Source organism: Stomoxys calcitrans, chromosome 5 (genome assembly GCF_963082655.1).
Source record: "Stomoxys calcitrans chromosome 5, idStoCalc2.1, whole genome shotgun sequence".
NCBI lineage: Eukaryota > Metazoa > Arthropoda > Insecta > Diptera > Muscidae > Stomoxys > Stomoxys calcitrans.
This window is the reverse complement of record NC_081556.1, coordinates 78,977,453-78,987,962: the sequence shown is the minus strand read 5'-3', so window position 1 is coordinate 78,987,962 and position 10,510 is coordinate 78,977,453. Positions and strand designations below refer to the sequence as shown.

The following is a 10,510-nucleotide window of genomic DNA, read 5'->3' as shown; positions in this document are numbered from 1 at the left end:
CGAGCAATAGCTTGATACAGCTCCCATATAAACCGATCTCTCGATTTAGCTTCTGGAGCCCCTACAAGGCGCAATTCTTTTCCGAATGAACTGAAATATTACACAATGACTTCTACATTCATTTATGGTCCGAATTGGACTAAAACTTGATATAGCTCCAATAGCATAACAGTTCTTATACAATATTCTTTGTTTGCCTGAAAAGGGATACTGCGCGAGCGGAGGGTATATAAGATTCGGGCCTGCCGAACTTAGCAAGCTCTTACTATAGACTAATTTTTATACCCACCACCCAAGGATGAGAGTATGTTCATTTTGTCATTCCGTTTGCAACGCATCGAAATATCCATAAGACGATCTAGCCGTCTGTCTGTTGAAATCACGCTACAGTCTTTAAAAATAGAGATATTGAGCTGAAATTTTGCACAGATTCTTGTTTTGTCCATAAGCAGGTTAAGTTCGAAGATGGGCAATATCGGACTATATCTTGATATAGCCCCCATATAGACTGATCCGCCGACTTAGGGTCTTAGGCCATATAAGCCTCATTTATTGTCCGATTTTGCTGAAATTTGAGACAGTGAGTTGTCGTAGGCCCTTTGATATCCCTCTTCAATTTGGTCCAGATCGGTTCAGATTTGGATATAGCTGCCATATAGACCGATCTCTCGATTTAAGGTATTGCACCCATAAAAGGCGCATTTATTGTCCGATTTTACCAAAATTTGGGACATTGAGTTTTGTTAGGCCCTTCGACATCCTCCTTTAATTTGGTCCAGATCGGTCCAGATTTGGAAATAGCTGCCATATAGTCCGATCTCTCGATTTAATGTTTTGGGCCCACAAAAGACGCATTTATTGTCCGATGTAGCCGAAATTTGGGACAATGAGTTGTGTTAAGCCCTTCGACATTCTTCTTCAATTTGGCTTAAATCGGTCCAGATTTGGATATAGGTGCCTGAAAATGTTGGGGGTTAGCTCTGGAGGAAAGTGGATGGTTTAATCACTGGAGTCGTGGAAAATATTTCTCGGAGTAGAAATATTTTCCTCGCAAGGTGAGTTTGGGGAGAATAGGAAAAAATGAAAACACAGGTGGGTTAGAAATTGGGAATTTACAATTATCTCTTTATTGGATGGAAAAGAAAGCTCTGAATTGGAGATTGAACGAAACTCTTACCAGGAAGAACAGCAGTGGTTGAAGCCCAGATAATAAGTAAGTTTGAAATAGGAAAAAGAAAAGGAAAAGGCCGACGGAGTACACAAGGCTGCTGAAAGCGAGACATCTTTAGTACAAAGAGAGACACACACACACACACATATAAAGTATGAGGTATGTGGGTGTATGCAAATGCAAATAGCTGCGAAACTTAGAAAGTAGATTAGGGGGACCAGGTAGGAACAAGGTTTGGCATTAACATTACCGGCCCCCTTGCAGTACACCTGCAATAAAAAAAAAGGAAAAATGCAACTGTGTGTACTCGCACCAGCTTACAATTACTCGCACGGAATATAATTGAAAACTCTATGAAAACGGACGTTATGAATCTAATTACTCTAGTTATGAATTTAATTACTCTAGTAAGGAAAGGAAATGTTGACATAATAGTTGTATAGCTCCGTAGAATAGCCAAAGGATCACTCCCTCATCAGGATCCAGCTGGTACATGGAAAAGGCAAGCTTGTCAGTAGTGGACATCCTTCTATGAATCAAACCGCTCAATGGACCTGTTTAAAAGATAGAGCTTGTGCTTCGCTAGTAAAGTAAAAATCAACAGTGCATTTCATAACTCTTTTATTCAGTTTGGATTAAATTCATTGATACCGAAGAATAATGAGAACGCTGTAGTGCGCTCAGTGCGAACAGACACCATAGATCACCCAACCAAAAATAGTACTTTGTGCCGTAGGCAAACCATTCTGGGCGTATACACCCTCTGCGATGACCCTGGGATAAAGATCGACACCAATTACAATATCCACCGGGGCCGATTTGAAAAATTTCGAATCCGCAAAGAATAAGTGGGGGAAATGTCTTTTAAATGATTCCGGAAGCGATTCAGCTGGCGTCACCGTTGAAATGCGGGTACTCACACGAAATGTGCCTTCAATGGTTACCGTTTCGTCGAATCTGGAGGTCAGGCGAAGTGGGCATATGGTCTCCTCTTTCAGGCTCAATGTCGTGAGCGCCAACGAATCTACCAATCTCTTGGAGATCCTGCTCACCGGAGACCCCGAGTCGAGAAGGCACCGGGCTGTGGATCGTTCAGACTTGCCTTTTACCTTAACGAGCACCGTAGGAAGCAACACAATGCTGTTCTGTCGAAGAATAGCCGAAAGAGATGTCCTCTGCTTAGAAGACGGTGATGGCGAAAAATCCCTCGGTGGGCACGAATCCTTTGACTTCCGCTCAGGAGTGTTGGGACGCGATTGCTTCCGATCGCTCTTAAGAAGGGCATCCCGTAGTTTCGGATCGACGTGGAGGAGGGTATGATGGCTCTTTTTGCAGTGGTGACACCGGTGACTGCTAGAGCAGGATACCACCAAGTGGTCATGAGCCAGACAGTTGAAGCAGTAACTATGCCTTCGAACTGCTTCCAAACGATCTGCCATTTTCATTTCCAAAAACCTTTGGCAAGATCGTAGGGCATGAGACCGGTGACAGATACGGCAATCGTATTTTTCCTTCTTGTAGGGAACCGCGGATGACTTCCTTTGTGTCTCTTTGGTATACTTGGGCATGATAATCTATGGTGGCAAAACAAACAATAGGGAAGTGATGGGAAAGAATAGAAAATCTGTGTTTAATTCGGAGAGGAAATGACGACAAGCTTGGTAATGGGTCGCGTAATGGTGCCCTTCTGAGTCACCACGTCAGCAACCCGAACTCTGCGATCAGTGCCGAAATACGTCTTGCAAACTCTGCCTAGACGCCAAACATTTGGTGGAAGGTTGTCATCTTGAATAACGACTAGTGTGTTCTCTTCTATATTCTTTTCTGAACTTTGCCATTTAACTCGCTTTTGTAGTTCTCGTAAATATTCGTTCTTCCATCGAACGCAAAAACTCTGATGAATAGCCTTAAGTCTCTGCCATCGGTTCAAAATCGATACAGGACTCTCCTCAATGCGTGGATCGATCGGAGCAAGAATGGGAGTACCAATCAAGAAATGACCTGGAGTTAAGGCAGCGAAATCGTTAGGATCACTGGATATAGGAGACAACGGGCGCGAATTGAGGCATGCTTCAATTCTCGACAGGATTGTCGAGAACTCTTCAAATGTAAATTTGAAGGAACCAGCAAATTTTCGAAAATGGGACTTAAAACTCTTTACTCCCGCTTCCCAGAGTCCTCCCATATGAGGAGCTCCAGGCGGGATGAAATGCCAACTCAAAGACTGGTGCGCATAGTTCGACTCAGTTCCAGCACGAGCAGCATGAATAAATTCTCTCTCTAAGATCCTGGAAGCTCCGACGAAAGTTGTACCGTTATCGGAATATAGATGCAACGGACAACCCCGCCGAGAAACAAAACGATGGAAAGCCGCTAAGAACGTGGGAGTGGACAAATCGGACGTCGCCTCTAAGTGTATCGCCTTTGTGGAGAAGCACACGAAAACGCAGACGTAGCCTTTCGTAATACGACAGGCCCGCCCACTGTAACTCTTTATGTCGAAAGGACCCGCGAAATCCAAACCCGTTCGAGTGAATGGACGAGTGAACTCGGTGCGCTCTGGCGGCAGAGCCGCCATGAGCTGCTGCTGACAACGCCTCTTGTAGAGAATGCAAGGCTTGCACTTATTGATGGTCGTTTTGATTAAATTCTTGACCTTCGGGATCCAGTACTGTGATCTGACCATACGAAGTACAAGCTGATTCCCCCCGTGGATAGTAAGTTGGTGGATGAACTTCACGAGCAGCCTGGAATATTGACAACCGTAGGGCATTATTATCGGGTGTCTCTCATTGTACGGAAGGCCGACTGACGATTCCAGCCGGCCACATGAACGAATTAGCCCCTCAGCGTCCAGGAACGGGTTTAAGTTCAGAATAGAACTTGATTTCGAAATTTGCTCTTGTGACGACAAACACTTGTACTCATTTGGAAAACACGCTTTTTGACACACTCGAATCAATCCATCTCTAACCAGTACAAGCTCAGAACTTGTGATCAAAGTGGACTGCTTTGAAAAGCTGGAACGAAATCTTGGATGAGTACGATAGAAGAATCGATACACATAAGCCAGTACACGTAGCGCTCGTGGATAGGAAGAAAAACGTTCAAGAACGTCCTGGTAGTTCTGAAAGTAAGTATGATGAACCTTTATGGCTTTACGCTCCAAATCTATCTCGGGAATAGTGGATTGAACAGAATTAGGCCAACACTCAGGGGAGTCGCGGAGCCACTCAGGTCCCGACCACCACAACTCATTTGCGACGATATCCTGAGGCAGGAGACCTCGGCTAGCGAGGTCGGCAGGATTCGTCTCTGAGGGAACATGACCGAACTTGGAGGGGTCAACCACTTGAACTATACTTGAAATTCGGTTTGCAACAAATGTTGCCCAACAACACGGAGGTTTCGAAAGCCAGGAAAGGACAATAGTGGAGTCTGTCCAACAGAAAAGAGAATACTTGGGAATGTTAAGTGTCGGAAGTAATGTATCTAACATCTCTGCCAATAGAACAGCCCCACAAAGCTCTAACCTCGGAATGGACAATGTCTTAACAGGAGCCACTCTTGTCTTTGAATAGACCAAATGTGTAGAGACCGAAGTAGTTGTAGCTATTCGCACATACAAAGCTGCTGCGTATGCCCTTTCTGAAGCATCACAGAAGCCATGGAATTGAATATCGGCGGAAGGAACATAATGAAGCCACCTCGGAATTCGAACTTCATTTATAGCCGAAGAACACGTCTGAAACTCTTTCCACTTTGCAAGTGTGCCAGGGGTAACGACCTCGTCCCAGCCCGTACCCTCTGACCATATCCTCTGCATAAGAATCTTTGCTACCACAATACATGGCGATAGCCAACCAGCAGGATCGAAAAGCTTTGAAATCTGGGAAAGGAGTTCTCTTTTAGTATCTCTGGATGAATCTGGGAATGGCTTGGTAGTGAAATAGAACGAATCGGATCGAGCATTCCAACGAATTCCTAGCATTTTTGCTGTGCTACTGTCGTCGAAGTCCAAAAAATCTTCACACAGCAAATGATCGGAAGGAAGACCTGCTAGAATATCCTTTGAATTTGCTGTCCATTTTCTCAGGAGGAAGCCGGCCGAAGCCAAAGCGGATATCAACTGCTCCTTAGACTGCATTGCCTTCTGCAGCGAATGTGCACCCACTAGGGCATCATCCACGTACATAGAACTGCGAAGTATTTCACTGGCAATAGGATGACTGGATTGAACGTCATCAGCAAGTTGGAAAAGAGTGCGAATAGCTAAGTATGGAGCACAATTCACACCGAAAGTGACAGTCTTCAACTCGAAATCTTGAACGTCGTCACTTGGATCTCTTCGAAATAGAACTCTTTGGAACGGTGTGTGATTGGGATGAACTCTAATCTGCCGGTACATCTTTTGAATGTCGGCATTGAACACATACCGAAAGAATCGCCACTTGAGAATCAACACAGTCAGATCACTCTGCAACACAGGACCTGTATGCAAAGTGTCATTAAGACTCACGCCATTAGAGGAAGGTGAAGAAGCATTGAAAACCACCCGAACTTTGGTGGTAGTGCTCTCTGGTTTTATAACCGCATGGTGCGGCAGGTAGTAATGAGACGCACTTCCCATAGAACTAGAAGTCTCAACTTGACACATGTGGCTTAAATTCGCGTACTCTTGGATAACGGAATCATACTCATCCTTGAACGCAAGATTGCGAAGGAGGCGGACTTCATTTCTCAAAAATTGGGCCATAGCACTTGTCCGTGAATTACCTAGAGATATACTCTTGGGAAAATCTCTTTTGAACGGAAGATGAACAACGTACCTTCCATCTTCATCCCTCTTAGTAGTTGAAACGAACAATTCCTCACAAAATCTATCAGCTGCTGACACAAAGTTCTTCCTTGGAAGATTCTCCACCTCCCAAAATCTCGAAATCTCTTTGTCCAAAGAGATTTCACAAAAGTTGGAAATAATTCTGGAATATGGAGATGGAGATTGGATCGGAATGGGGCCAGTCAAAATCCATCCAAAGATGGTATTTTGGCCCATCAAGGAACCACAAATATCATGCTTCACGCCGGACCGCATGATGGAAGGAAGGAAGTCACCACCAATCAGAATATCAATACTGGAACTCCTGTGAAATAGTGGATCTGCCAGCTCGAATTGGGGCAGCTGAGAGAAGATGGAGGGGGGTATTGAATGAGATGGAAGGGCACCAGATAAATTAGTAATAACGAAGGCCTTAACCGAAATTTGAGCATCTGCATATCTCGAACATAGAAGCAGAGTACATTCCTTTCGAACGGAAGCAGCCATGGAATCATTCAGACCAGAAATCTGAGCATTGACTTTTCTATATGGGAGCTGCAATCTATTGAAAAGTCTCTCTGAAATGAATGTACCCTGCGACCCAGAATCCAAAAGCACTCGTGCCTGGTACGTAACACCCAAGTGCAACACATCAACCAAAGCAGTCCCCAGCAAAACGCCACGAGAACTGGAAGAGAAATAGGTTTGAACGACTCCCGTACCAGAACTAGTGGACTGTATAGGACTAGGAGCGAAAGGTGAGGAGTTTGCATTCAAACCTGAATTTGTATTTGCCGGAGTCTGCACTCTTGAGTTACTGGCCTCTGGATTAGCGGAACTCTCATGAAGCAAAGTATTATGCTTCCTCTGGCACTGGAAACAAGTGTTCTTGCTTGTACAATTTCGAACGTGATGAGTTTTAGAAAAACAGTTCAAACACAGACCTTGCTTCCTTATCTCGGACTTTCTCTGATTAATGTCCATTGCTATGAACTTAGGACACTTCCTAATCACATGGAACTCTCTTGGACATAAAGGACATTGTGGACCCGAAACTCTCACTTGGAATGAATTAATATTTCTCGAACTCTTAGTATTCGTGCTATTGGATTTTGAATCTTGATCCCTTGCATTGGGATTGGCACGCATTTCAGAAACGGACTCCAGTGTCCGGTATCTATTCGTAAGAAAGGAGTCAAGGTCAGACCACTTAGGAATTGCAGTCTTATCTGCGAGACCCTGCTCCCATAAGGTAAGTGTGGACTCTGGAAGACGATTCGAACAGAGAAATACGAATAGAGGGTCCCAACCTCTGACATCAATGTCACACAACTCTAGGGCCGAGATACAAGAAGTAAGGTCGCGCTGCAACTGTTTAAGTGCACTGGCGGACTCTTTGGAAATGGAAGGAAGATTGAACAAAACCTTTAGCTGCCCGTTAACAAGGATTCGTCTATTCTCATAACGAGCGCATAGATTTTTCCATGCCAAATGGAAACCATCATTCGTCAAAGGGCTCCTCTGAACAATGTCACGAGCCTCGCCTCGCGTTTTTTGCGTCAAGTGAAACAGACGCTCGACAAAACTAAGTCTGGAATTCTTTATGTACACTGCCGTAAACATGTCTCTGAAAGTAGGCCAGGACATATAATCACCGTGGAAAACCTCTGTATCACATGGCGGGAGATGAAAGGAATAATCAGTCCTTCCCGTAGAAGACGGAGTGTCTTGAAATTCTGGATGACCTTCGGAAACAGGTGGATTTGCGACAAGACGTTGGCTTGGAGAAATCTTAGTTGCCGGCAACTGAAACTCCTCCGCGAGCTGTGACAATGTCGCCAAGCAGTTGCAGTAAGTCACATAAGAACTCTTAAACTTGGCTCGGAAGGTCTCCAGCTCGGATGCATTTACGGAATCGTCTGCTCCGCCCTCGTCTTCGTCTTGCTCACTATCACGATCAGCCATGAATGTATCGAAAGTGGACTTAATGTCGCTCCATAATGACTTCAGCTCTGTCATGTGTATATTAATTAAGTGAATCGATGAGAGCGGAAGCGTATTATCACCTATATCAGCATTGAATGCGACAAGGCGATCAGCTAAGCGAATGAACGACTCTAAAGACATATTCGAACTTGAAAGAAAAAAGTAGAATTAGCTCTGAACCAGACGCACTTAACTCTCTTAAATAGGTTAGGGAAAAACCCTATCTAAATGAACAGTAAATCCGAAAAAATGGAACTGGTATCGAAAAAAAACGTTGAAAATGACGTAGGCGTATGCGTAATATTTCCGGAGAACAGAAGAATGAACAGTTGCGCCGGTTGAAATAAGTTCGAAATGCCTCTATAGTATTGAAACTCTTAAAATCAGCAGAGGAAAAAAAAATTCTCTTGAAAATTATGAAAATTCGAACTTTTTGGATCCAAAAGTCGACCTTGGCTCACTGTAGGGTGCAAATACGATTTTTGCTTTACACGAACACCAAACGAAAACAGTCTCGTGAAGAAAATCAGAAAAAAATTTACTTTTCGAAAAAATCAAAGTTTTGTACCAAAAGTCGACTATGACCGGCTGTAGGGTGCACTATATATATCTCTGACCGATCAGGGTATCACACAAATGCATATATATGCCAATGGAACCAAAATATAAGGTATGTCTCAAACGCCCCGAGTCGCGACCACACAAACGGAATGACTGTAGGGTGCACGGCAAACAAAGAGTATATAAGAGCGAATGAACAAATTCAAAGCAACACAGAAGTCTCTTATTCTCTTCGCAGTAGCAATGTCACCCGCAACGAAACTCAATAGAAGCGAATAACAAGAAATGTTTGTATGTACGTTCAGTTGTGTGTATATATGGATGTATGTATATTGGATGTTAGTTATGGAGATCAACGTTGGTTAGTTCTAAAAAAAAAAAAAACAATAACAACAATCACTGTGCTTGTAGGAAAGGCTGTGGAAGTGCGAGAACTATTAACAACGACGAAATAATGCTATGGGCAGCGCGACTGCAGCATATGAAAGAGGGCAAAGATCACTTTCAATGCACCACGATTGAAAAAGAAAAGAAACCAAAGGAACACACTGCCGCGACACCGATTGAAATATAAAATCTTATGTTATTTTTTTTGCAAATTAATGGCAATTCTTATAGAGGCAAAGCACACTGTTACTTAAATTTCTCTATGGAATTTAATGAAATTCACTTCCACCAAATTTTAAGAAAATTAATAACCGAATAGTTGGAAAAAAAAAAATTTTTTCAGTACGGTTTTTGAAAAATTTTATTTCGAAGCACTGTTTAGGAAATGTCGAAATGCCGTCGGCAAAACACAACTGAAGCACAATGAATATTTGGAAAAAAGCACTATTGTTTTCACTTTTTATGGAATAGAACAAAGCACAAACTCACCTTTTTTTCTATGATGACGATGATGATATGTGGGTTGGATGAAATGGTGATGAAGGGATGATTTCCAGTAATAAATCCGGTTCGAAGGACCACAATGAAAATGTTGGGGGTTAGCTCTGGAGGAAAGTGGATGGTTTAATCACTGGAGTCGTGGAAAATATTTCTCGGAGTAGAAATATTTTCCTCGCAAGGTGAGTTTGGGGAGAATAGGAAAAAATGAAAACACAGGTGGGTTAGAAATTGGGAATTTACAATTATCTCTTTATTGGATGGAAAAGAAAGCTCTGAATTGGAGATTGAACGAAACTCTTACCAGGAAGAACAGCAGTGGTTGAAGCCCAGATAATAAGTAAGTTTGAAATAGGAAAAAGAAAAGGAAAAGGCCGACGGAGTACACAAGGCTGCTGAAAGCGAGACATCTTTAGTACAAAGAGAGACACACACACACACACATATAAAGTATGAGGTATGTGGGTGTATGCAAATGCAAATAGCTGCGAAACTTAGAAAGTAGATTAGGGGGACCAGGTAGGAACAAGGTTTGGCATTAACAGTGCCATTAGACCGATCTCTCGATTTAAGGTTTTGGGGCCATAAAATGACATTTATTGCCCGACGAAAGATGGTTTACATATTTATCGGAGGTGTTGGTTATCCAAAGTTCGGCCTGGGCGAACTTAACGCCTTTTTACTTGTTTTTTTTTTTTAACTTAAATTTTTTTAACTTTTATTCATCGACAGAATTATAATAATTTATGGAGAACAACTCAAGCATATAATCTCATTAACTGCACCACTGACATAAAAGTTGGCGGCAACCATCTTCCAATAAGAAAGTCAAATACCGAGATTGGTTTATATGAGTATTTAATTACCCTGCCGGACTTTGAACGGGTCCCAAACTGGTGATTACACTGGTTTTCAGTGACCACTGACCGGTCCCCTGACTATTCATATTACCGGTGATTTTTATATGAGCATGTCATAACTAGGGACCAATAACTTTTGAACCGGTAATTTCATCGGTTTAAAACACTGGTAATTTCACTGATTTAAAAAAATCGACTTTTTCACCGGTTTGAAAAATCGGTAATTTC

The 10,510-nt window shown here is 42.8% G+C and overlaps 2 protein-coding genes across 2 annotated transcripts in view; both read right to left on the bottom strand.

Moving 5' to 3' along the window:
• Window positions 1-1,097: 1,097 nt before the first annotated feature.
• On the bottom strand, window positions 1,098-9,960 carry LOC131997854 (uncharacterized). The gene is made up of 2 exons (XM_059369687.1): window positions 9,727-9,960; window positions 1,098-2,745 (listed from the first exon to the last, which is right to left on the bottom strand). The coding sequence occupies exon 2, from the start codon at window positions 2,737-2,739 to the stop codon at window positions 1,852-1,854; it is 888 nt and encodes a 295-aa protein (XP_059225670.1). The 5' UTR covers window positions 2,740-2,745; window positions 9,727-9,960; the 3' UTR covers window positions 1,098-1,851.
• LOC131997939 (uncharacterized) overlaps window positions 3,796-10,510 on the bottom strand; it is a 27,171-nt gene continuing 20,456 nt past the window's right edge. Inside the window, exons 3-4 of the mRNA XM_059369826.1 lie at window positions 4,146-8,107; window positions 3,796-3,918 (exon numbers count right to left, since the gene is read on the bottom strand). Of these exons, the coding sequence (XP_059225809.1) occupies window positions 3,796-3,918; window positions 4,146-8,107 (4,085 nt within the window). The remainder of the gene's footprint in view (window positions 3,919-4,145; window positions 8,108-10,510) is intronic.

Coding starts and splice junctions, on each gene's coding strand:
- LOC131997854 (XM_059369687.1), bottom strand. CDS start 2,739: ATGCCCAAGTATACCAAAGAGACACAAAGGAAGTCATCCGCGGTTCCC.